This window comes from Vanellus vanellus, assembly GCF_965231255.1.
Source record: "Vanellus vanellus genome assembly, chromosome: 5".
Classification (NCBI taxonomy): Eukaryota; Metazoa; Chordata; class Aves; order Charadriiformes; family Charadriidae; genus Vanellus; species Vanellus vanellus.
Window position 1 is genome coordinate 42,162,422 of NC_138910.1, and position 26,742 is coordinate 42,189,163.

Genomic DNA, 26,742 nt, shown 5'->3' on the forward strand with positions numbered 1-26,742 from the left:
TAATTTTAGAAGCATCTGAGCTTGAGAGCTGAAAGGTTTCCTAATTTTAATCAGTCATTGGAGGCATGAGGATGATTCAGATAGATTTGTGCTACAGTGCTAGTAGTAATTTGCACCACCCTACTCCTGCAGGTGGTGGGCTGCATTTCACTCTGTGCTTTACAGAAAGGCTGAAGACAGGTAAGAAAGCTTACCACAGGCCTCTCCTAAAGCAGTGTGTAAGCATCTGATTCAAGCTGGCTGCCTTTTGGAGCCTCAGGAGAACCTGGCATTGTGTCTGCAGAATCCTCTTCTCAGGTCCAAACTCTTTCACAGCCGAGATTTTCTTGATGATTTATTTTTATAGCACTGTTTTAGGGGCATACCATAGATGGAACCAGTAGGCTTGAGCTTTTGATGTTTTCTGGACTGAATGTAGTTCTTCCCATAAGCACTGTCCATATCCTGAGTATAAAACAAAAAAAAAAGTAGTTAATCCTGAGAGTCCTATTTCCCTCTAAAGTTGGAGCTAATCTGTGTGGAAAGATACTACGGTGAGAAAAGCAGGGGTATTTATATTTAACTTTTGGAGGGGGCATTAAAAGTCTTTGGAAGATCAATACTTAATTTTATGTTCTGAATTGCTTGTAAAAGTTTTTTTTTTTTTTTCTCAATTGTTTTGTAAAGACAACTGCTAAAGTACTAAAAGACACGTCAGTCTCTGCTAGTATATGAGGGTTCCCTCCTGTCCCTGGCAGGGAGTGTGGGAAGTACCTGCTCCACAGTTCAAAACACTTAATATTTCACGATATTTGGGAAGAAAAATGGCTGATCCCTGCTTGCCTATCCATATGTGCATGAAACTGCCCTTAATATCTTGCATACTTTCCAAGTGTGCTGTTCTTTATATCCTTAGCAAGTATAGAGAGTGAAGGAAAGACTTCTTTAAGAATGTAATATATTATTTACCAGATATCCTGTGGACTGCTTTCTTTGATGGTGATGGGATACTGTGTCAGAACAGAAAGCAATTGGTACTGATATAGATGTTGCAGAGTGATCATGAGAAGAAAACTGGAGCAGGGTTAGTTAATTTTGTAGTGTCTCCTCAAACTACCATGCCATTAGAAATATTATAATCTGTTGGTAAATCTGTCACTTGGCTTTTTAAAGTATTATTCTTGTTGGGAAACAGGATGCATGTTCATGAGCAAACAGAAGTTTGCTAGTGTTTGTGCTTACAAAACCTTGTGGGAATTTTGCTGTCCATACAGACATTAGAGGAGGCTGAAAAAGAGGAAGCAAAACATGGTGTACAGAGGAAATGCCTTTAGTGCCAAATGCTGCTGCCTGACTTGTTTCTGCAGCATCTTTTCCCCAAGTACCGTTGGTTTTTTTTTTTTTGGTTGACCAGCTGCCCAGAAATAGAGGTCAGTGGGAGATGGGAGCAAATGCTATTAAAAAAATTAATTATAATAATAATTTTTAAAAAATCTCTAACGGTGGGGGGAATTGATTTTAAAAAACAAACAAACTTTTTCTGCCTTGTGGTGCAGTTGATGCAATAACGGATGCTACAAGACTAGTGACCTGGTGCTTTAAGGAATTGAACCTGATGAATAGTACGGATCTGGTTTAACGCTTATGTAAAACTAAACTGTCTGCTACCACAAGCCAGACCTTGTTTGCAGCTTCTGTGTTCTGACATATTATGTTGTCAAAGTAGACAGTCTTGGAGACTCTGCAGTTTACCAAAGTTTTTCTGACATGAGGTGCCTTAAGCAGTGGTCAAAAGCCAGGAATTTAGCAGCAGAGCTGCTAATCTTAGTCCTTTTTCTGGCCAATATGGTGTGGAAACAGCAAGAAATTGAAAGGGATTTTGGTTCCTGAAGGATCAGATGTCACAATTAAGGGGCTTCCATCTACCTCTTTGGTGACCCTACCTTATACAGGTCTTGGATTGGAACCAATGAAATGGGAATTGGGCTTGTGCTCCCTCATGCCTCCATATGGAAATTTTGAGGTGGTGCAAGGAAGCTCGGAGATCTGAAGTGCTTGCCCTGGGCAATTCTTGTCTCAAGGCCCACTCCTACTGTAAGACAGCTCCTCTTGCACTTACTGAGCTGGCTGATCCATTCTATCAAAAGCACAGGGCAGTGTGGTTTTGTTTTCTATGACTCATTTCTGTACTATGTGGTTAGCTGTGTTTGGTGTTCACTTTTGGTTGATCCCAAGAAGTTCTTCAGGAACTGGTAGGGGACAGTGGCAAGAAATAACTTAAAGCTAGCTTGTAGTTTGGCCTCTGGGATCTGAATTCTTTTGGGGAATTATGTTTTGTAGAAACTATAAAGAAAAAAAACTGGTGTCATAGTTGCAGGGCAGTTTTCAAGCATGCCTTGGGGCTATAGGGTCTAGAGAAAAATTTTCCAGGGAAAAGGTTGTGAAGCAAAAAACTGCAGTTACAGGATGGATAAACCGTATCTATATTAATACACTCATCGTGTTAGAATGCCAAATTGATCAAGATCTGAAATTGTTACTTGAGTTCATTTATTGATTAGCACTTTATATTCAGTCTCTCATTTGCTGAGAATAATGGAGGGGAGAGATTTCTTTAAAAATGCAGCTAACAATGAGACAAACTTTATCTGAACCTTGTTATGCAAAACTTCTACCAAAGCCGAGGTCGGTATATGCGTAGTTCTCAAATGCTTACAACACTTTCTTGTACCATCTATATGTATTCATTGATATGTTGAAGTGGACTGAGAATGGACATGAAAGCCAGACGGTTTTCATTAGCAAAACTAATGAGATATCCTGAAAGATAAGTGGCTGCTTAGAAGTGGAGAAGAAAATCAGTTTGTTCAGTGTTGTGACCCGCAACTGAGGCTGGATCTACCTCTGCAGCTTTCGGTATCTAAGGTGAAGGATGATTTTGAGCAATGAAATAAATGGATTTTGTAAACTTTGTTGTGCAAAGTGTCACGTGTACCACCTGGAGACAGTTGGAGGTATTCAAGTGAAACATCACCTCGAGGAAATCTTGTGTGGATTTGTTGGTCTAAGGAAGACTCAAAAGATGACTTGGAACAAGCCTCAAGGATTAGTTTTGTCTGAAGATAAATTTTATGATAGTGCTGCAGTTGTCCTGCCTATCTAACAGAGGAAGAAGAAGAGAGAAAGAGAAAACCTGTCAGGAGAAGGTTTTTCTAATTTTTAACGATTAAAAACACTTTGATGAAACCATAAAGGAATTATTTTGTTTTCAGGATACAAAAAAAGGACACATCAGCTAATTCACTCAGGCTGTGAGGATTTGGGGATTGCTTTTTGTTTTAAAAAGATTTAGTTTGTGTAAAACTTACTTTTTTCTACTTTTTAATACATTCCATGTTTGAAGGTGCGTATGGTAGAAACTTACTCTTCTATCTTGATCTACTGGCATGGAATAAATACTGCTGCTTTCCCTTTCTTAAGAACTAGACATAATCTTTCAAAACAACATGAAGGTGTAGCTAATGAAAAGCTGTGCTGTTAGAAAACTTCTTCTAAGAACATTTGTTTTGAAAGTAAAAAGTTTGAGACTTTTTTCTGCATGCCACTTAATTTTCAGTAATGCTGTGATTCAGCACTGGGGCAGTCAGTATCCCTTGAGTTATTGGACAAACATGAAATAAGAATGGAGAAAAGTCAACGTATACATTATAAATGGCAAATGTGTTGTGGTGATAGGTGTTCTTTTAGTGCTGGGCAGGTATATTATAGGTAGTTCAGTACCATGCATATTTTGTTTTCTCCTCTTCAAGGAGTCTTAAAAAAATTTACTGAAAAGATAATTGGGAAGTTGAGAACAAAGTGATGAGGCAAAACACATCGTGCTGCTATGCAAATACAGCTGTTCAAGCTGTTTTGTCTCTTGACTGAAGACTTCATAGGAAGCAGTGGAGGAAAATAGCTTCACATCTATAGTATGTGATTTAATTGAAGTTATGAAAGGTACTGGTCTGTGCTGATGTATTCCAGTACACTTACTAAAAGAAATAATCTGCTTGATGGAAAGCTGTGAATTGTAATTTGGAGAGCATGGATGGAATGACGTGCTGTTGCTAAGCTACCAGAATTTTTATGACCTGCTCTTTATTTATTTCACAAAACTAGAGCTAATGAGACTGTATTTTAAGGATCTGTATTTCAAAACCCACTATGGAATTCAGAAGTCTGGTGATCGTGCCTGAAGATAAGTTTGGTGGCTTTTTATGTTAGTGTCTTAAGTTCAAGTATGACGTGCCCTCTTGATGCTTCTTGTGATACTTCCTATTCAATTGTGAACAGGAAGGTCTGCGTTTAAAATAAGCTGTTCTTTTCATGTAGTTATTATCATTGCATCCTTTGCTGGTTTTTAACAAACCCTGGACTTGGATAAGCCTTGGGGGGAAAATGCTTAGTAGTTTTCTGGTTTAAATTGTTGTCTTCCTGGTTAGGTGTTGAGAAACAGAATGACACAGAATGTTTTCTTTCCCTGAAGTAACCGGGGTAAGAGAGTGGATTTTTTTGGCTTTCTTTAAAGTTATGTTTTTCTGAGAAAAAGCCTAATACCAGCCCAGCTTTCTCAACTCTTTACAAGAAGCTAAAAGGGCAGAGAAAGCTAGTGTAACTCCTGTAGGTTATATTATCAGTGTCTTTAACATACAAACGTATGCTGTGAATATCTAATATATTTGCCTTTTTGAGTTCTGTGACTTGTAACAGTGATACATTTTTGTTTTAAAGGATAATGTTGTAATTTGTTTTCTCTCCTGGCAGCCTCCAAAGGTAAAATGCTTGACAAGAATCTGGCACCCGAACATTACAGAGACGGGAGAAATCTGCCTAAGGTAGCAACAACATTCTGTCTTTTTTTAACCTTGTAAGGTTTTTTGCATGATAAAACATTGTATATCATTTTCATGCCAGTATCTCTTTCAACAGATTCTGCAAATCACTGGCACGTGACCCTTAGGCACTTAGAACTACAGAGAGTATTGTTCTTGCCTTGTGTTAGGGACCATGTAGAGCTCTCTCTGAGTCTTAACTCTTCAGGTTAAGATTTAATGATTTGTTCTACTTAGGGTAAAAATGTAAACTCCAACCTTAACATAACTTAGGTTTTTTCTTTTCCTCCCTCCATAGATGAATAGTCCTCAGGCCCTGAGAGCCTGAGAGGGCTTAAGGCTTTACGTGTTTTAATGCCTGAATGCGTTAAATGCTTGAAAACCATTTATATTTCAAAAAAGAAGGAAAAGGCATTCCTTAAACTTTGACAGTAACTATTCTATATTTGCCGTTTGTTTATTTTAACATTTAATATCCACTATAAGACACACGTGCCAATTATAACAAAACAGAGTTGCAGGAGTCTTAAGTCAGAATATGAAGCCCAAAAGCTTTAATTTACCAAAGCGAGAGGCTTATGTTGCTGGGTGGTTTTGCTTGATAGTAAATGTTCCCTCTTCAAAATCAGTTTCTGAAACTTTGTAATTTCAGTGTTTCATCATGAGTACCTGATGGTGAAATTAGCCGGAAACCAAACATAAACTGAAGTGAGAAGCATTACTGTTGTTTTTCAAGCTAATGGGTCTTAAAAGAAAAAAAATAGATGAAGCAGAAGAAATGAAAATAAGTGAGATTGAAAGCTGTTCTGAAAATCCAAAGCAGTTGCCACCATGCAAATTAGTGCTTAGGAAAAAAACAACTAAATTTTTCCTCTAGATTTAAAAATAATTTTAATGTTGTGTTCAAGGTCCTGGTGCAAATGAAGTTTTCACAGGGTAATCTGTTACTTCATAGGCAGGTCAGGTTAATAAGCAAATAACAGCTAAACAGCTGAAGAGCTGATGTCAGTGCTTTTAGCCACAGTGGTCTGCTTCATGCTTCTGAGAAGCTCATATCATCAAAGGGTGATAGAAACCAGACTGGGGAGGCTGTAGTAAGTTCCTGGTGCTCGTTAGTGCGAGACTACTGCAGCAGGAGTACAAGCAGCGATGGCTAGTGTCCATAGACTTTACCTCATTTCGGCATTGGAGGATTTAAAAGCGGTGGAAAATGTACCAAGTGTTCTCAGATTACCTAAAAATCTGGTTGTCCAGAGTTATTTGGAACTGTGTGCTGGTGATACAGGAAGGCTGTTTTGGGAAATACGTATTGCTACTTTCACTAAGTCTGTTAGCCCTGTGGTGTTTCTTAGTGTGTCCTAGGACTGTTGAATTTTACACAGCTGAACTTGTGACTTGACAGTAGGGAGACTGATTTAAGGATCATGTTTTAACAATTTAAATTCCACTGGAGTCCTTGCAGCTTAGTCAGTGGAGAAAGCTTAGACGCTTTGAGTCAAATAGTCTAAGGAAAGGAATGAATAAGTGAGCTGTCTGGAACCGGGGAACAAGAAATACCAGACACCAACCAATAGCTAAAAGTTTAAGCTCTGTCAACAGTGCTACGTCTTCTGAGGTTAAATAAAGCCTCTTCGCATTCTTGAGGATATTTCACTGTTTCTTGTATTTAAATGGTTTTAATTATGAAAGATGAACACAGTGTTGGAACATCATAATTCTACTTAATGAAGTCATTTTTTTCAGCATCTGCAGTGAAACGTCAGCTTTATTTGACTGTCAGATACTTTAACATATCAAACCTTTGAAATGTCTTACCGTTTAGATGGAAAAACTAAAATAAATTGGATTGCTTTATGTCTTTTATAATGGAGAATGCACTCTATATATAGTACCCGCAATCAACTTATACAAGAGTCTTTACATTAAAATAGCTTCAGTTATTTTTAAAAGCAGAAAAAAAAATCCTTACCAGTACTTTTCCCAACTGTCTTTTACCAGCATACCTCACACATCCCTGAATTAAAACATACCAAATGATTAAACTTGTGGTCAAGTATATTAGTTTGGGGCAGGGAAAGTGGTGTTTCTCTGTGCTTTATGGATTGCAGTTACTCTGGACCGTGTTAATAATGGACCCAGTTAAGTAGGTCTGGATCATACTTGTGGATATTGCCTCCACTGCACATGTGGATAGAAAACATCAAGGTACCTAGAGAGGATATGCTTGCTTATTGCATACACCATTTGACTACTTTTTTGATGATGTGTAATGCATGCCACTGACTACTTCCTCCCCATCATTGATGTGTTCTCTGTCTGAGGTCGTTTTTTTTTTCCTGCTTGATTGCATAAGCTTTTAGAGTAGTTTAATCACTCAGAAATTTAACTGCTTTTTTGCTATGTGGTGAGGTGGTCAGTGTTGTTGGATGTGTCTTTCACCAGTAGGTGTTGATAGTTAAGATTTGGTCACTTCATGATGCAGTATTAAAGGCTAAGTGTTTGAAACCTGATTATTTGTCAATTCAAACTTACCTTGAATGGTACTTTCTGCTGGTAAAAGGAAGGCAAAAGTTTTGTTGGAACTGGCATTTTGTGTTGATAAACGTGTTTGAGATCTTTACATAAAGCAGACTTTTCTCCTGGACTCATCTCCCCATTGCAGTAATTCTGTTCATTAAAGCTGTAAATCACATCAGCTGGACTTCCAGGAAGTTTTAAGCTTGCTAGAGCCATGCAGTTCCCAGTTCAGTAGATGTTTTTGCAAGGTCTCTTTAGGATGCTGTGTATTTAAAAAAAAAAAAAAAAAATCCTCAAAGCTTTTTTCCATGCAGAAACTACTCACAGAATGAGAAGATATTTGTGGAAATGAAAGCCGAGCAGCTGGCTGGTCGCATCAGTGGCTGGTTTAGTTACTATAGCTTCAAAAATAATGTTTTTGCAGTCTTCCCATAGGAACTCGGATATAAGGATTTGAAATCATATTCTGGGAGGTCTCCCTTGATACAAACACCAGATGTTAAGGCACGGTTATCAATTCCAGTTCCCCCATGACTGAGGACCTGCTTGGCTTTTCTCAGATCCTACTACAGCTGAAGACAAAGCATATGGAAATACTGCTTTACTGTCCTTCCCCATTCTGGGTGAAGTCCCTCACCTGACAAACTCCTGCTTGCGCCACAGCACTACCCTTCTGGTTAGCCCTGCCACCTCTTCCCCAAGGCATGCCCTCACTCGTGAGCTTTGGTAATCTGAAATGCTGCAGAAATTGTACAGTTGGTTTACCCCTCTTTACTTTTGCAAATTCATTCTCAGGCATCACAAAGGGAAGCTTCTGAATGTTTATTCAATCTAAATAATGCAAGATGAGCTTTCTGGGACTCCTGGCAATTTTAGAATAGTCACTTCAAGTAAACAGGTTTTCCTGCCCATCAAGTGTCCTGAAACCCTGGTAGAACAGGTGGCTTTTATGGTATATCTGGCAGCTCATCAAAGGCAGCCTCTTGAAGCATTGAGTGGGTGAGAAAAATTCTGCTGGTTGTGCCATTTGAGAACTCACTAGTAGCCCAGCTCCTCTATGGCAGCAGGACCTGTGGATGACATGTCTTTGAACAGAAGCTACATGCAGAAGCTTGTTCATCCACTAAACCATGATGATTTTTGTGTATTTCTGCTCATTTAGGCGTTCATTCTGCTGTTTATGTGTATGATGTTCTGAAAGCAGATCACCACTCAGACCTCCAAAATGCCTGGCAGTTATATCTAGGTCATCCCTGTGGAGAGCACAAGATGCCATTTCTCTAGACACCCTGTGCTGGGAAAAGGTTTTCATTAGGGGCCTAATGATTGTTACAAATCTGTAGGAAGAAGGGTGCTGCTCTAAAAATTAATTATATCAGCAAGTGAGAAATACTAGGCAAAGGTACACTTGTCTATCTTCATTGCTTTTCTATCAGGGCTCTGTAAGAGTTATGAGCGTCTCCTCTCAAGTCCTGGCTGCTGATGTCCTCAGCTGGCAATGACCAGAGAGAGCTCTGAGGCTTTGGGAAGCTGGAAGGGTTTTAATGAGGCTTAGCTGATACGGTTAGGCACTTTGACCTCTACCAGTGGATATTTTTATGGGTTTTTTTGCATGTGTTAACTTATTCCTTGCTCTAAAGTTCACAGTGAGGTATATAAAGAGGCAAAGGGCAGTACTGGAGCATAATTTTATGAGGAACAGACAGAAAGTAAGCTAAAAAATACCTTATTTGCTCAAAATCTGAAAATCCTGGCTCTTGACTGTTAAGCAGCATTTTTGCTTTTACTTTTGTAATATGAACAAATATTGTAGCCACAAGATGCTATTTTTAATGTTCTTGAAATTAGTTTTGAGTTCACTAGTGGTAATGGCATACTCTATCTTTTTAAAGGCACAGAAATTAGATTATCAGCACAGTTAAGATGGAATAGTCTGGTCCAGTATGATCGTCCTGTTCCTAGCCTCTCTATGTTGAACAAGGAGTAATGCTAGTCGTAGTATATTTCCTTGGACTAAAAACTTGGCACATTCAATAAATAACTCTATGGATAGCCTATATGGTCCAGTCATCTACTGTAATTTAAAAATGACTTAATACATATCATCCTGAAAGTTGGTAAAGCCTAATAGTTTAAGACTATTTTACTTTCACCCTATCCTGCTTTAACCCAGCAGTAGAAGCTGCTGGCAGTGATGAATTTTTGTGCTTTGCAACTTTGCTGTATGAGCTTTCAGTTTTAGATTGCTTCTTAACAGATGAAGGCACAATTGTGAAATGATGATTCGAGGAGTTTTCCAGACTTTCTTTCTCATTCAGGTTATTACTCTTGCTTTCACAAATGTGAGCAAGACTTCAATGTGAGGCTGCCCCCCCCGATCCTATTTTGGGGTAAAAACCAGACACTTTGGAGTTCGGTTTTGGGTTTTTTTTTCTCTCAATTGCTTTTTTCTCAATTGCTCATCTCTCAATTATGCTCTGGTCTCTTATGTTTTACTTCTCATAACTGCTGAAAGGTCCAGGAATGCCTAACCAACTGAATACACCTTAATGTGTTCAACTTGTTAATAGGAACAGTTTTACTGGACTTAATATGTAGCATAATATGCAGGTCACATAGAATTCCTATACAGTACGTGTGTATATAGGAATGTCTGTATCTCAGTTATTTATATTAATATTAATATATGTTTATATTAAAATTCAGGAGCATGTATTATAGACTATAAGGAATGTTTTCCTCCTGTAAGCAATCGCTCTTGCCCAGAGTAGTCCTCATAGTGACTTCCAGTTGGGTTTGTATGGTGTTGAATTTGTTTGTAAAGCCTTAAAATATTCTGTGTGCAATATAGCTCACCTACTGTAAGGCTCTGCAGCTAGACTTTCTTGTGATGCGTCACCAGAGGCTTGAGATGCATCTACTCATGTTACGGTTGTTGTAGAACCTTCCTGAGCAGCCAAAGCCAAAGTATTTCACTTTCCTATCCCTGCCACTAAAAAGCTGAAGTCCTTTCACAGAAGAGAGGATGATAATCCTTTTTCTTGCTAATTAGATATCCCACCAAAAATACCTGTTTTGGATTGAATTGTGTCAGATTTGGTGAGAGATGGGTCATACTGCAAGCCTGTCTGTTCACCAAAGATGAACATGTTCTACATTGGAGCACATGCATCTGTTAGCTCAGGGGAAAATAGAGGTTCAATGTTGATACTGTCTCACAAGGATTTCTGTCACACTTATTTTCCTTGATGAAAATAATTCCGATTTTTTGACAAAGATTGAGATCAGATCAAGAGATCTGTAATGACACAAAGTAGAATGTAATTCTAGGAAGACATACCAATTTTTGTGCTTTAAAATCCCAGTATCTAGATATAGTGCAAGAGGTAATTCTTGTGTTGCAATTACTTGCGAAGTTCTTAATGTTTTCTGACAAAGGTTGTTTAACTAGAAGTTGCACTGTATAATATGTGTGTCTCTTTTCCAGTTTATTGAGAGAACATTCAATTGATGGCACTGGCTGGGCTCCAACTAGAACATTAAAGGTACTATTTCCTTTTAGATACATACATTGAACTAGATACATCTTTTATAATACCTTTGTAGACTTGGAAAGAGACAGATAATGCGGTTTGCTCCAGAAACAACTGAGTTTCTTGTCTTTCAACAAGTGTTGGTGGCAATATTGAAACAAGTACAGTGCTAACCGATTCTAGAAATATTTGCTAGTTTTAGCATAGCTGCACAAATACTGTTTTGACTGATAAAAGGTTTTGTAAAATGGTATGACTACAGGTGACCCTGAGAAACCATGCTTGGTAAGATTGATCTGCTTTTGTTTACCCAGACAACAGATACAAGAGCGTGACGTGAGCAGGACTAACAGTAATCCATAACCCTTGTAGTTTCCATTGTAATTACTTTCCTGATAAACCAATAGTTAGTCTCCATCCTCCCATGCCCCCTGCCTCCCAAGTAGAAGAACTTGGAAAAGTGAAAGGCAAGATGCAATTGGGAGAAACACTATGGAACAGAATCAGGGTGTAGTTACTGCACTGTCTTGAATACTGTTTCATCCTGAGTGTTCAAAGGGGGATCAACGCATCTGCACTTAAATATTGCATAAAGCAAGACACTCTTGACTGTTTTAGTCACTCCAGTAGGGAACTGCCTATTCCCTTTAACCATGCCTCAAATGTCAGTTTACCCAAGTCACTAAAATGTAAGTGAAATCTGGCCCCTTTTAAAATTGCTGGTAGTTGTACCACTCTGATTGCAGAATAACTTCAGAGGTTGGTCCCACCACAGCTCAGCAGTGTTAACGAATTCAGAGTCATGGTGCTCATATGAAATACTCTTAGGGAGATTGCCATAAAGGATAGGCGCTTCAGCACAGCGACTGCTCTTGTCTTGCTATGGGAAGCGGTTGGTTGTCCATTTACTGTTAAGTGACTTTCCTGCCAGAAGAGACTTGCAGAGCACTGAGCAATAATCTCCCTTTTGCTTTTACCAGAAACCCTGCCAGAACTGTTTCTTGAAGAATGCTAGCTACATTAGGTAGTTAAAGGGTACATGTCAGATGTTTGTTCTTTTCAAAAGGCAAATTGAAAATGACTTTTATCTAATATTTGATTTCCTTTTTGGCACTATGAATGAAATCTGTGACTTTCTTCATCTGTAAAATCTCTTCATGAGCATCTGACTTTTTTGAAAGTGAAGTGTGTGTGTGTTTTGTGGGTTTTCTTAAATGCCCTGTCCCTCTTTTTTTGTTTGGTGGTTTTTTTTTGTTTTTTTTTTTTTTTATATCAGCTAGTATGATTTTGGCTTGCCCTTGTGTTTCTGCTTTCGTATTAGGTTAAATCAAGACACTGACTGTGTAGTTAAGTTACAGGGTCACAGACAGAACCAGTTATTTCATTCCCAGAGAAAGTTATTTGAACTACAAGTTTTAAGCTTTAGCCATTAGAAAATTATTACACCAATACTGCAACTAGACAAGAATGTACATATATTTTTATCTGCTCTCCTAGCTTTGCTCATGGTATCTTTCTTATAGAGATTAAAATATGGCCACATGTTAAGACTGTGGCTGGGAATAACTGTTGACATTATGTGTGCTTAACTTCCTATCCTCGTTGATGATGGAAGATGTGTATTAATCTTCTTCATCTTATTCTTGCATCAGTTTGCTAATTGCACGTAATTAATTTCATAGATGAAACATCCTGGAGTCTCAACTAACAGGAGACTCAAGTTACTGAATATTGTGAAGGGAGGTGATTCTTCCCTTCTACTCTACTCTGGTGAGACCCCACCTGGAGTGCTGCATCCAGCTCTGGAGCCTCCAACATAGGAAAGACATGGACATGTTGAAGTGGGTCCAGAGGAGGGCCACAAAGATAATCAGAGGGCTGGAGCACCTCTCCTATGAGGACAGGCTGAAAGGGTTGGGGTTGTTCAGCCTAGAGAAGAGAAGGCTTTGGGGAGAGCTTATTGCGGCCTTCCAGTACCTAAAAGGGCCCTCCAGGAGAGCTGGGGAGGGACTTTTTACAAGGGCATGTAGTGATAGGACGAGGGGGAATGGCTTCAAACTGGGAGAGGGTAGATTTAGATTAGATATTAGGAAGAAATTTTTCACTGTGAGGGTGGTAAGGCACGGGCACAGGTTGCCTGGAGAAGTTGTGGAAGCTCCATCCCTGGAGGTGTTTAAGGCCAGGCTGGGTGGGGCTTTGAGCAACCTGGTTGAATGGGAGGTGTCCCTGCCTATGGCAGGGGGGTTGGAACTAGAATATCTTCAAAGTCCCTTCCAACCCAAACCATTCTATGATTTTAGGGTGTTTTTACCTTCAGTAAGTTAGATGGGGGAAAAAAAACCTCCACAACTGCAAACAAACAAACAAAAAAAAACAAACAGGGACTTTGTCTGTGGGTGTTGAAATGAAAGACTGAGCAAGGGAAAATGAGAGAGCTTAACTTTAAAGGGAAAAAAAATAAAATGAAATCTAGCCTTCCCCTTGGATTTTGGTTTTTTGCTATGGGCGTTGGAGCACCACAATTGCAAGCTTGCATTTTATAGCTTTAAAAAAACTCCACCCCAAATTGCAAAGTTTTCATTCCTTTTTGTCTTCAGAGTCTCCATTTTAAATAAATGAGCACTTTCAGTAAGTGTTCTCTCACTTCTGTTGTCACTTCATGTGATTTGAAGTGTCATCACAAAAAATAAGTACCACGTGGTGGTCCTAACTTCCAAGTTGTGCCTCTAGTACAAAATGAACTTAAAAAAAAAAAATGCAGAAAAAGCTGTTGGGGATGTTGGTAAGCTGCAAGCACTATTGCCCAAATGGTATTTTTGCTTGGGATACATATGGTACTTAGATGGTAACTAGAACCTAGAGTGAGTCTGTTCTTTGTTGAAGATATTCTTCGTGCATTCCAAGTGCGCTCTTTGAAAGGACTAATAAACTTGGGAAAGGAAGGTCTTGGTCAGAGCTAGGGTTCCTGATGGCTGCTCCATCAGGTGTTCTTTCACATCTTTGGCTATTTTCACCTGTGAAGCTTCATGTGTACCTTCATATGTGTTTTGAAGCTTGATTAGTGTCACAGCTGCTTAGATTCCAGACTACACGTGCTTTTGAGATGGAAAATTTGGAATTATGCTGGTTTATCAACAGCGTGGCCACACAGTGTGCATTAATAGTTGTAGTAGGTACATGTTAACCACAGAATTATATGAAACAGTGAGTGACAGGTAGCAAACAAGAGCCATGAGGTGTGACCCAGGCTGATTTTATCTCTTAACACGCTACCTGCACTCACTAATCCTTTGTTTCCAGTATGCCATGGTTTGGAGAACCTGCTCATCTCCACAAACAGAACATTGTGTGAATTTGCACAATAGTGCTATGGGTAGCATCTGATCTTGGGCAATGATGGACTTGAAAGTCAGTATTTCATATTCCACTTATCAACAATAGGATGGCAGCCTGTTTTTCTGGAGGAGACGTACCCACATTTGTCCAATAAAGCACTCTAAGACACTGCTAAAATATTTAATTTGAGAATGGGGATGTACTATATGTCAGTGACAAAAATTTATAGGTGTTACTGATGCAGCCATTCTGAGTGCATTATAAAAACCATTCAAATAGGTAACAAAACCTCAAAAACCACATGCACAAGCTAATTCTGCATGCTACTGCATGCATTCATGTCATGTGCTTAACATTTTCAAAGGCTTAAGTTTTAGAAGTTTTACATTGTCTCATCTTCTATATCCTTGTGGTGGCAGCAGAGCTCTTACATGAAAAATCCTTCAAAACAAACTGCTGTGACCTTTTTAAACACTTTGTTTAGTATCAAATGGGTAGAAACTTGAAGAGGCATTTAAATTATGCCTTTTAACTTTCTGAAATAAAAAATAAAATCTCCTAAATACTCCTTAAAAGTTATCTGTTAAAATGTGTTTTAATAGTGTAAAGAATTCTTAAGGGGATAAAAAAAGCTAACTCAATTTTATATTCTAGCATTTTTTTGCACTCGGTGTCATCTCATCCATAATTGAATCCTCTTTAAGTTACTAAGTGTTGAGCATTATCTTTTCTCCACTTTACTTCTATCTGCTACTGAACGCATTTTTGTGGACTGCTGTGAACAGCAGTCTGTGTCCTAGTGAAGGCACTAAATAATGTGCTATTTCTGAATTCCTGTATTAGATGCTTTTAAAATCAGGTTGTGAAGAAAGTTGGGTTTTAACCCTGAAACAGATCATTGGTAGGTTAATGTTTTAAAACAACCTATATATACTTTGGGTTTTTTGCTCACTGTTGATGCAATTCTAAGCATTTTCCTTCTCCATAGAAATACTCCTGAAGCCTAAATTCTTAGGTAGTTTCTGGTAGCAGTTTGCTCGTGGATTGTGTAAAAACTGATGCAATGCTTTCTAACTGATCTTTGTGTAAACTTTTACTTCTTTATAACTAGCTATGAGTTAGCAACAGGAGCTTATTTACCTTTCTGTCTCCATTCTGTTGTATTCTGCATCACTATTGCATACTTCTTTCCTCTCTAAAACAGAGTATTCATAAAGTGAAGTTATTTTGGACCTCTGCTCAGACTATCTGAGCTTGCTTTTCTCCTACTTTTAGGTGTGATGGTCAAAACTGAAGTTTTGCAGGTGGACAGCAAATAGGTGGTTTTAATTCCATACTGTTCCCAGATTTTTGTCACTGAAGATACTAACTTTTAAATACCGAGTATGAAATAACACTATTGTTGCTCTTATACCCTGCTTCTACCCCCTTAATAATTCCAATTTCAAACTCAAAAGTGCTTCAGCAGCTCCTGTTATTCCTCAACATGCACTTCCTCGTACCTTATGCGCCATGAGTATCATCTGCCTAGTTAAGGTAGGCCTCCCTCGTCTTCATCAGCTTTCCCTCAAATGCTTGTTTTCACTTTGCTATAAAATTACCTCGGGTGATTGATCTTAAAAAATAAAGGAAGAAGTGGATCTGTGTATTGTGATTGTCTAATTAGTTCTAAAAGTCAAGCTGTTCCTTCTGCAATTATCTCTAGCAAACTACAACTGGAAATTGGGCAGTCCCAGATTTATGAACCATAAAAATAATCAAAGCACACTTCTGCAACTCTGCTGACTGACTCTGCAGGGCTCAGCATAGGAACGTTAAAACCAGCATTTTAAAACGTGTGCTAATGTTCACAGGAATATTTGGTCCTTTTTTTTTTTTGGTAACCCTGTTCTGATGGAGCTACAGTGAGTTTCAGATGATTAGAGAACTATTTTCTGTAGGATCTTCATGTTTACTGGTAAGGTGTCTATGCATTTCAATTCTTCATTGAGATATATTAAAGAGCTGTTTTTTGTCATTTTTGTGTTAACTGCTACAGGAGAGAAAGGAGCGACAACGGAAAACATCAAGATAGTCTTAAACTGTAGATATGCAGACAGCTTTTTATACCCACTTAAAGGAAAACTATTTTTTTTTTTTTTCAAGAATTCCCTTCCGTAACTTCAGATACTAGGTTGACATATGTCTCTGTTATTAGATAATCTAATCTGAAATGAATTAAGATTCATTTATGATAAACTTGCTATTTGCAGTGTATCCATAAGAGGCATGTTTATTTAATTAGCATTTAATACTAAATGGGAAAATATGCCTTATTTGTTGCCTTGGTTCTGCTATTGTCTTCAGATAGTAAAATTACTTGAAATCATGTAAATTTCAAACTGTAATCTCTTGAAGAAAAAAATAAGAGGGTCTTGACTTAATTTTTCCAGTTATGTTTAAGTATAAACCCGGGTGGTTTTTAAAAAACTTCAATATAAGCATAAAAATTTCATTCATCATCTTAATGAAAACAGGTAGTCTGCTGTCAAAATTATATGTAATTAGCGTAGAGGAATATTTTAAACAGACAATAACTGTTGCTGTCTTCAGGATAAAGGGAAAAAAGTAAAACTGTATTTTCTGTGTTGTTCTCATTAATTCTTGCTGCTGATACAATTATTTTTTTTCTCAGCCAGCATTATATTAACATTGTTCTGCTATTGAATTATTCAAATCCTATGTTGGAATGGGTCTTCGTCCTGTATGTAGAAATGTCGAAGCATATGCTTGTAAAAGCTGCCTTCTGGGATGGAATCTTTGTCCCCCGCTGGTAAAGGAAAGGAGGAGAAAGTCATCAGAAGAAAGCTAAAGGCTTAATGGCAGTGGCAAAGAGCACAAATGCCAGTACTTACTGTGCAGGAGGAGAAATTACTGGGAAGTCAAGCATAGCTTAGTAAAGATATTCTTGATCTTAGGAATTTTACATCCATCTCCTGGTATCTTCTTGGTCATGATCACCAAAGTTACAAAACTGAGCACCTGAAAGATTGTATGTATGATCTCAAGGGGTAGATGGACTCCTGTCAAAGTGTCTGCTGCCTCCTGTTATAAATCAGTGTAGAGCTTCTGAGCACTGAGGGGAACAAATTGCCCAACTTGTTCAATTGGTCACTGCACATGGGTTTCAAATACTGCATTAATCAGAACAATACCTGCTTTTTCAGGTGGTGTGCCTTCACCTGTCTTCTCTGGTATCATACAGGAACCGAGTCAGGTGGATGTTGTTTCAGGCTATGTGTTCACCCCCCCTGTATTGTTGCCCACTTAAGACTTTTTGCATCACCTTATTCCTCCTTGTGCCATTTCCAAGAGGCATGGTGGTGCCTGTCACCCAAGTCTGATCCCCACCTGGAGAAGTATTTGGCACAGTGGGAGGGAAGGAGAGGGGTGAACTTAATTCTGTGCTTGCAGCAGCAATTCCAGAATGACACCCTGAATTAACTAGCACCCAGACATGTGGGCTTCCTTTGTCTGAGGAGGAAGACATACAGCATAACTTTCTAGGAGTCCTCACCCCCTCAGCTGTGCTGTGTTTGGCTGGCTGTAGCTTTTATGGGTGACCTTCTGGCTGAAACACTGTTCAGAGGAGGACTGTGACTGCTTACCTCTCAGTACTCCCTCCCTCCCTCGCATGCAGAGGGAGGCTCCTAGGACCACATAGCACAATGTCTCCTGCTGCCAACATCTTTATTTTTTCCCCCACTCAGCAAAGCGAGTAACAAAATAAAACATATGCTTGTAAGTGGATAGTTTTAGGGAAAGGCCACTAAAGCAGGAGGGAGCTATACCTATAGCTTAACAGAAACAAGTCAGTGCAAGTGTTTAGTCCTATCCTTTATTTCCTGAAGACTTACTCTTTATTTGCTGTGAAAGGGTGTGAGATGAGCACTGTGGGTCTTGGTCGAAGGAATCTGTGAAGGAGAGAAAAGCAAGCCTGTTTGCTGTTGGATGTCCCTGAAGGTGTGGGCACTGATCTGCTGCAAACTGCTTTATGTCACAAATAATGTGAACTCTTCCAAAGCTCCACTCTGTTCTTGCCAGCGCAGCAGGAGCAGAACCCACAATGCTGCTGCACAGAGCATTGTTGCTGAAGAGAGCAAGGCTGTTCTCATGCTCTCTCTCTCTCTAACATACATTCATATGTATATATGTAATCTTTCTAACGTGTTTCTACTGAAAGACTTACTCTTTGGCCACACTAAGATGCATACAGAAAAGTGGCGTGCTTTTGAAGTCAGAAGTGGGAGAGATGCAAGGGGGTTGCTGATGCTAGCTGGGATGAAGAGCTGGCTGATGGTATATCCCTGTATGTGTCCTTGAAGGAATTTTCTGCAGGATAGGAGGAGTATGCTTAAGGTTTCCTCCAAATTCTCCTATGTAGTGATCTTAGGGCACAGATAACTAATCAAGAAGCTTTATCATGCACTCCCAAATCAGATCTCTTTCAGATCTTCTGTAATGAGGTGTTTGTGTCACCCTCCCCAAACCCCCGCAGTTGTCCTGAGGCTTGAGAGCAAGGTCTTGCTTGCTCTTTCATCTACTGTGATGATGTCCTCTGATTTTCCTGATCCTTCTTGGCAGTTAAGAGATCACCCACTGCCTGTTACTGCCACTGGGGCCTGGTGCTCGAGAAGCTTTGGACCCTGTTGCAACTCAGATTTACAGTGTCCCTTTCTCAGGGCTTAAGCTGCATGCCATCTTTTATTTTCTGGGATACTGAAGGGGATGTCAGCATTGCAGAAGACAGCTCAAGGGAAGCAGTGAAACACAAGGGGTTAAATACAGAAGAAACAGTAATTTAGCAAGAGGGTAGGGAGGGGCAGCAGAAGGTAGAGGCAGGTACAGAAGAGAGAGGTTTTGAACCCTGTAAATAGGTAGATGAGGAAGGACAAGAGATTCACAACCATTGGAGAGCTGTTGGTTGTCAGCAAACATGAAAGGATGTGAACCGTTTGTCTTTTTCCATAATGTAGAAGTACTGTCATGGTTTCAGCTGGGATAGAGTGGACTTTCTTACTAGCAGCTGGTATAGTGCTATGTTTTGGATTTGGGATGGGAAATAGTGTTGATAGCACACTGGTAGTTTCAGTTGTTGCGAAGCAGTCAAGGCCTGTTCTGCTTCTCGTGCCACCCTGCCAGCAAGTAGGCTGGGAGTGCACAGAAAGTTGGGAGGAGACACAGCCAGGACAGCTGACCCCAACTGACCACAGGGATAATCCATACTGTATGATATCAGGCTCAGTATATAAAGTGCAGGGGAAGAAGGAGGAAGTGCAAAAGACTTATATTCTTAAATAACTTTGCACTCTAAAGTGCTTAAAATGTCTGTTGTTACTGCTGTCATTTCTTTGCCTTTCTTTTCCACCTCTAAAAATTGAATAAGCTGCAGACAAAAAAAAAACTTCAGACCCAGCATTTAGTAAAGAGCAGTTATAAGCTACTGAATCCAGTCTTCTATGTAGATCTGATATTATTCTGTTTTTCTTAAAATAAGTTTCAGGAAGTCTTTCTGCAGGGATATATTGTGTTGTGTCTTGATTTTCTGAATCAGCTTTATCAGCTTTGTAAGAAGTGATTTTTTTTTTTTTTTTTTTTTTTCTTTCCCTCTCTGCACATGCCCAGGCTGGTGAAAATACTTACATAAATCAATGTCTTGCAATAATCTTTGCTTCATAAAAGATTTGCAAAAATTTTCTCTTTCTCTAATGGCTATAACAAAGCCTAATTCTTGTTTTAAATACAGTAGCTGCTATTACTAGCGTGTTTTTAAAGACTGATTCAGTAGAACGGTGGAGTACATCAGTAAGTCTAATTAAACCATGCTTGTTTTCCCAAAATTGTTGAATATGCAATTTGTGTCAACTTTAATCAATTGAGTAGACTGGTCTCTGGAGGGCGATTGCTTTAGTGTTCGTAATCACTGTAGTGTAGTTCATTAAGAAGCTATCACAGAATTCCCCTGGGAACAATTTATAAAAGATTATCTGCTTGCTCTGAAGTAACCTTGGGGACAAATGTCAAGGAGTCAGTAACAAAAGTAAGGGATTTTAGATGAGTGCTCCTGCATACTTGGCAATTCACAACTGTCTTAGTCTGGGAGAAGAACAGACTATAATTGTTCCTGTTTTCTTCCCTCTACTATATTTGAGCAGAGAAGAAATCGTTTTTCAGCCTTCCTCCTTTTTTTGTGTTTGCTAACTGGAGCAGTTCATGCCATTTAAATTACCCAAAGCCCTCTAAATAAGCTACTGTTGTGTTGTGTTTGGGTGGGAAGCATGAGCTGGGATTGCAGGCACATGGGAATTGAGATGGCTTTTGTGGTTGATTAAAGAAAGCTGATGTTTTCTTCATCACCTTGTTCCAGGTGGAAATGGTGTTTTACCTGCTGCAGGAATTTTGCAAGATACTGTAGCAGTGTTACACACAATATTAGAGAGGAGTAGGACAGGGAGAGGAAATATAAAAACATTTTATTTGGGAGAAGACTGTTAAGGAGGGAAGCAGTTTTTTGGTAAGCTAAAAAATGCTTACCATCTCTGGCATGAAAACATACTTTTTTTCTTTTTTTTACCCTCTTGGACCAGTGATAAGTCTTGTGCAGTTACATTGTAGTGGTTGCAAACAGGCGGTTAGTCCACGGGAAGAAATCAGAGATGTCTGTGGAGGTGTGTTGAGGGAGCAGAGAGAGAAGCCCAACAGAGCCTGGGGAAAGTGGGGCTGGGTGGGATGAAGGATGCTTGGTTTTCTAGGCTGCAATGAAGAGAGAAAGAGGCCAGGCTTGTTTGTAAGAGATTATTGAAGAAGGAGAATGAAAATGGAAACCCATCTTGAGCTGGTGTGTAGGCAGACAGGACAGCAGAGAGCAACAAAACAAAACAAAAACCAAGCAAAAAACAACCCCCCAAACAAACAAACAAAAAAAAACCCAAAACCCCATCAGCTTGTATAAATGCCTACGACTGCTGCTCGTTTCATTGATCTGAATGGGTTAAATTGTTTGTATGTTAAAAAATGGCTTAGCAATGAGCTTTAATTTAATCAGTCTATTAGATCAGAAATGCTCCTTGGATCTCTAAAGAAGTTTCTTTGATTGGAAGTTCATTAGCAGCTTTTGTCCGGCTTGTTCTCTACTTAAATTAATGTATTAAATATACTTTGCCTGTTAAAGGAAAATCTTAATTTACAATTTACGTGTTTACTCTCTCTTCAGAATAAGTGCTGTGTGGTTGCATTTCTAAACATCGGCATGCATCGCTAAATGCTTGTCTGTTACATGGTTTCAATGGCACCGCTTTTGTGAAGTTGTGAGAACTGTCACTTGGGAAGATTTGGTGACTAACTGAATTAGGACCTCCTACAAATGCAACACTTTGAGACTCTCTAGCCTCAGGAGAGGCTATTTCAAAAGCTGTATTTAGTATTTTGATTCATTGCTCTTGAACTTTAAACATTGCTGCAAAGGCAGCTGTTTTTCATCATTTGGGAAGCCATAAATAAATCTGTGGGCAGCAGTTTAATGTAATTTTCACTCAAATGCAACACAAATACTCAAGAATGAAAAGGGGTGATTATAAAGGGTTATTTATAACAGTCTGTTGATCTTCTGACTTGCTTGTGTTGACTTCCCATGCTTGAGCTCAAAATAGTGACAGTGTCGAGGAGCAGAGCATATTTCCTTCATTATCGCGTCTTCCACTATGGATTGAACCAGGTACTGGTTCAAGTATGATACTTGAATCTTCTGAACTAACATAGTAGAGGGGAATTAAAAACACTTGCTTACCTGAGACCTGCGGTTGGCTTGCAAAGGCATCTAACCTTGTGGGTGATGTCTGTGCTGATGCAAAGCCTCTGGGAGACCAGGTTGACAGAGAGAGGGCCTACCTGGATACAGCTGGAGCAGAAACCAGTGAAAGAGGTTTGGGGAATTCTGCAGCCTTTTCTGCGGTGTCCACCTCAAGCAGACTGCCGCTTCATTACAAAAAGCACAAGAGGTCCTGAGTTTTGCTCTGAGGTTACTGCTCAGTAGTGGATGTACTCGTACCCTGTAACTTTGATGTTAAGCGTGTAGAAGAAAGTAGACAAAAAAGAGGTATTGTAAAGGAAATGGGCTTGTCAGGTATTCACCATGAGAGCGGACAGATCCCTGTGTCTGATTCTCCTTTTGCGAGTAGATTCTCCCATTGAAGTGGAGCAGCATAAAGGTGTGCATTATTAACATTTTAAGGCGACATCTGCCCTGCTCCTACATATGAAGATAACCTTTAAAAGCTCTTACACATAGGGTTAACTTTCTGCTTTCAGAGTACTTAAGCTAGAAGTTCAGTAAATGTTTGAAGCCGAGGATGATGCTTTATTACATTAAAAGAAAACTGAAGGTTTTGAACTGTTAAATCTGACAGGATCTGTTCTTCATTGGCTTGCGAATCCTTTTAGTTCGGCAGGAAAATGTGAAGCAAGCGTTCCGGCAAGTGCTTATCTGCATGCAGCAAGCAGCTCTGCTGAAGTCAGTAATGCAAAGTGATTATTTTTTCAATGCAACAGTTTTTCAGATATGAAATACTTGCTTCACTTTTGCTCATCTGTTCCATCCCACTTCCCTTTCTCAATATCATAGGTTTAAATCCAGGTTAGCCTCAAAACTCATTACAAAAAGTATTGCCCTCGGGTAGTAATTCAGCATTATTTTTCATGAAGCCAAGAAAGGGTATAAAATGAATCCAGCAAATCATAAAGCTTGAATAGGTGGAAACAGATCAGAAATGATATTAAGAAATTCACACAAGTTATTCAGTAATAATAATAATCCTTTTATGCTTTTTGGTGTCTAGAATGGCTATGAAAATGTACAACGCTCTGAAAACTCACAGCCTTACAGAGGTTTTAGCTGGGTTTTTGTGGTTTGGTTGGTTTTGGTGGTTTGTTTTTGTTTTTTTTTTTTTTTGATAGAACTCTGTGCAAATCCAGCTTGAATTAAATAATGGGTCAAGTGTCTCAAAGCCTTAAAACCAGGGTTCAGTAAACGAGAATTTGGGAGCAATTTAGGTAAACTTCAAAAGGGAGTGTTTATGGAATGAGAAAATAATTTGATATGATTTACAATTCTCTTTTGAGTTGCAACGTTTACTTGTGTAAGGTAGAGCTTGTCAGTGCTTGTATTGGAGCAGAAGCTATTTTGTCTGGAGTGACAATCTGCAAGTGTCTTGGTGGGGAGGCTCTGGGAGACCAGAGGCTTTAGCACACTATTAAATGTAAAGAAAAGGTGAGCTCTTCAGGATTTCAGAATCAATGTGACTGAGTTGGTCTTTTGTTTGTTTCTTTTTAGCCATGTTGGTAAGTGGTTGAACAGTTTGCAACCCTGTGAATACTGTTTTGGCGTTCAGGCAGGATTTGGAAATGGACAGACTCCAGTGCGCTAGTGTGAGCTCCTCATACCTCTTTAGGATGGTTTTTTAACGCTCGATATAGTAATTCTGTAGCTACAGTCTGCTGTCACATGGTGTAGATGAAAGACAATCCTTAAAACGTGTATTTATTGCTGCTTGTTCAAGTGGAATAGAGCAAATCACCATGCTTTAGTCGGATCCCATTATCAAAGGTTATGGGAAATACACCGTGGGTTAAAATCAGATGCAAGAAATTCTGAACACTTGCAAGACATTCACTCTGCCTCCTTGAAGGACAATACAGCCTTTGAGGGCAGCAGTGTAAGGGGCTCCTGACCTTCAGGGGTCAGAGCATCTGCTGGGGCAGAGTGGCTGGCTGGAGACAGAGGCACTCTCAGCTGTCCCTGGTTACACACCCTGCATCAGTCAGTCCTCAAGCTGCATCCATGCCAGGGACAGCATCCATAGAGGCACCTGAGCAGAGCAGACCCTGGGAGCAGTCACACCATGGCAGCCTGTGCTGTGCACCCTCTCATGCCTGAATGCAGGAGAGTGAAGTGGAGGTAGAGACCTTCATGCCTGTTCCTACTCTTCAGGCTCTCCACACCACTGAAATCCTCCTTTAATCAGTGGCTTGTTTTTTCTCTAGCACTATTGCAGCTTATCTCTGGGATTGTTTAATACAGGTTTCCTTGATAACCTCTGCTATGCCCTGTTTCTGTGACAGTAGTTGTAGTTGAACAAGCAGCACAAGATTGAAATAAAGGATAAAATGATGGCTTTCCTCCATTATTTGAAATAGTCCATTTTCTCATACTTGTCAAGGAACTGACAGTATGGTTGTTTGGGAGTTGGGGATGACTGCTCAGCACTACAGTCTTAAAAATGTACGGATAACTATAATTCTTAGGTGTCTCAGGTATGTCCGTTTTTGCAGTTTTTGCATCTGTGCTGCCATTGAAGGCGATGAGTACATTTGAAAGAGTTGCTGTCTTTGCCACACCTGATGATTTCAGAAGGTCCATTAGGAGAAGATACTGAAACTGAAAACACTGTCTGACAATATCAGATTTGCTGTGCAGATTAACATTATTAAAAGCAGATAAACCAAGTAGGTTGGTTGTGCAAGATCAAAGGAAAACTGGATCGTGAGAGGCTGTTGTCCAGATAATGCTGACATCGTGTCTTTTTCATTAGGGCATAACTGGAGAGCGTTCTTAAGGGATATGGATTTCTGTGGTCCACCACAGTTGGCAGAGTGCCCAGAACAGGAAACAAACTCGAATACACTCTTTTATAGAAGTTCTTTCCTGTGAATAGGAAGTCTTTACTTTGAGGCTTTATCTTTATTGTGAAAGATACATTTTAGCCATGAAATGATTAATGTGCAGTGTTTGTCCCGCTACTGGAAATCGGGCAGTGTGACTTTCTTGGGTAGGCAGTCAAGTGCTAGCAGGCTGTGAGGGCAGGAGGTGCAGTGCTGATCTTAATTGTCTAGTAGGTGTGAGCTCCAGTGCCCAGACTTCACTGGGATTTTGCAGTAGGGTAGCTTAGTTATGCTGCTACTAAAGAAAGTAGTCTTTCCTCTAGGTAGAAAAGCTTAGCCTCAGAGTTGGTGGTAGATGATGCTTTTAAGTCTCTTCTTGTAATATTTAGTTCTTGTGCATGTCCTTATTCTCTGAAGGTTTTAACTGAGGATGTGGGCTCTTAGGTCAGTGCTAGTGGAACCCTTTTGGAGATGCCCACCCCAAAATAAGCTGTGTTTGATTACACCATTTGGAGGCAGATTACCCTGAAGCTTCCTATTTGCACAAATTGCAAACCCTCTCTATTCAGCTGTGCTTAAATAGATACTTTAAGGCAGTAAAATGATTTGAGACATATGCTCATATAAGAATGATATTTCTCCGTACTCACAGAACACCTAAATCACTTTTCTCTAATATTTTGTTTCAAATATTTGTCTGACACCATTTCATTTTTTTAATTTTAAGAATGGATTGCTGATTTAAGTTTTATATCCACTCTTTGAACTAGGCAGTGCAGTCAGTTGGTGGCTCGTACTAAGGTATTATTCCTATCCTCGAGCAGAGAAGCAACAGGAATAAGGCTTCTATACAAACAGAAAGATCTGAAGTTGTATTTGAATATGAAGTATTTATTTTTTGGTGACTTCTAAATATCAAGCATCCATGAAATGAGAAAGCTTTTTCGATACTTTGATTTAAATTAGTAAAACATCGTCCTTAATCTAGATTTGATTACCAGTAATTTCATGGATTAATAGATAAATAAAGTATGTGAATGTGTTCAAAACACCTGAAATGCATGCCTTACTGACTGTGCTTTTCCTTTGCAGGATGTTGTCTGGGGGTTAAACTCTTTATTTACTGTAAGTAAATTAATATTTTACATATCTACTTTCCTTTTTCCTGCCTGCTTTGGTTTCAGCATCACCTAATGTGAACCTCGTCTGTTGCCTCTTAAATTTAAGGTCATTATTTGCTTTGGCAAATTATTTGCTTCAGTGGGTGTTGTACAAGTATGAAATCAGATTGTGCTTTTGTTTGAATTACTGCAAGACTCATACAGACAGTCTGATATGTGAGGTTTTTTGTACGTTGTTTTTACTTTTGGTTATGAATCTATTTGGGATATTTTGGTAACAAGTTACTTGAGATCTTTGTCATAGTATGAAATTCCTTCTGCTAGTTTACAGGAAATAGAAATTCATATTGCTCTGAGCAGGAATTGTGTTGGTGTTAATTAATGGAATTAATAACTGCCCTGCAGTCTCATTCCTGTTTTGAACACTTGTATTCATAGAATCCTAGAACGGTTTAGGTTGGAAAGGACCTTGAAGATCATCGAGTTCCAACCCCCCTGCCGTAGGCAGGGACACCTCCCACTAAAACAGGTTGCCCAAGGCCACGTCCAGCCTGGCCTTGAACACCTCCAGGGATGGGGCCTCAACAGACTCTCTGGGCAACCTGTTCCAGTGCCTTTCCACCCTCAAAGTGAAAAAAATCTTCCTAATGTTTAATCTAAACTTGCCCTCTTCCAGTTTAAAGCCAT

At 39.3% G+C, this 26,742-nt stretch overlaps 1 protein-coding gene across 3 annotated transcripts in view; it reads left to right on the forward strand.

Moving 5' to 3' along the window:
* Window positions 1–26,742, forward strand: part of UBE2F (ubiquitin conjugating enzyme E2 F (putative)) — a 92,963-nt gene that overhangs the window by 29,984 nt on the left and 36,237 nt on the right. For 2 of the 3 annotated variants that reach the window (XM_082483918.1, XM_082483919.1), the window contains exons 6-8: window positions 4,786–4,856; window positions 10,858–10,915; window positions 26,027–26,059. In XM_082483918.1, coding sequence (XP_082340044.1) covers window positions 4,786–4,856; window positions 10,858–10,915; window positions 26,027–26,059 — 162 coding nt within the window. The remainder of the gene's footprint in view (window positions 1–4,785; window positions 4,857–10,857; window positions 10,916–26,026; window positions 26,060–26,742) is intronic. The other variant, XM_082483920.1, reaches the window with a different exon arrangement.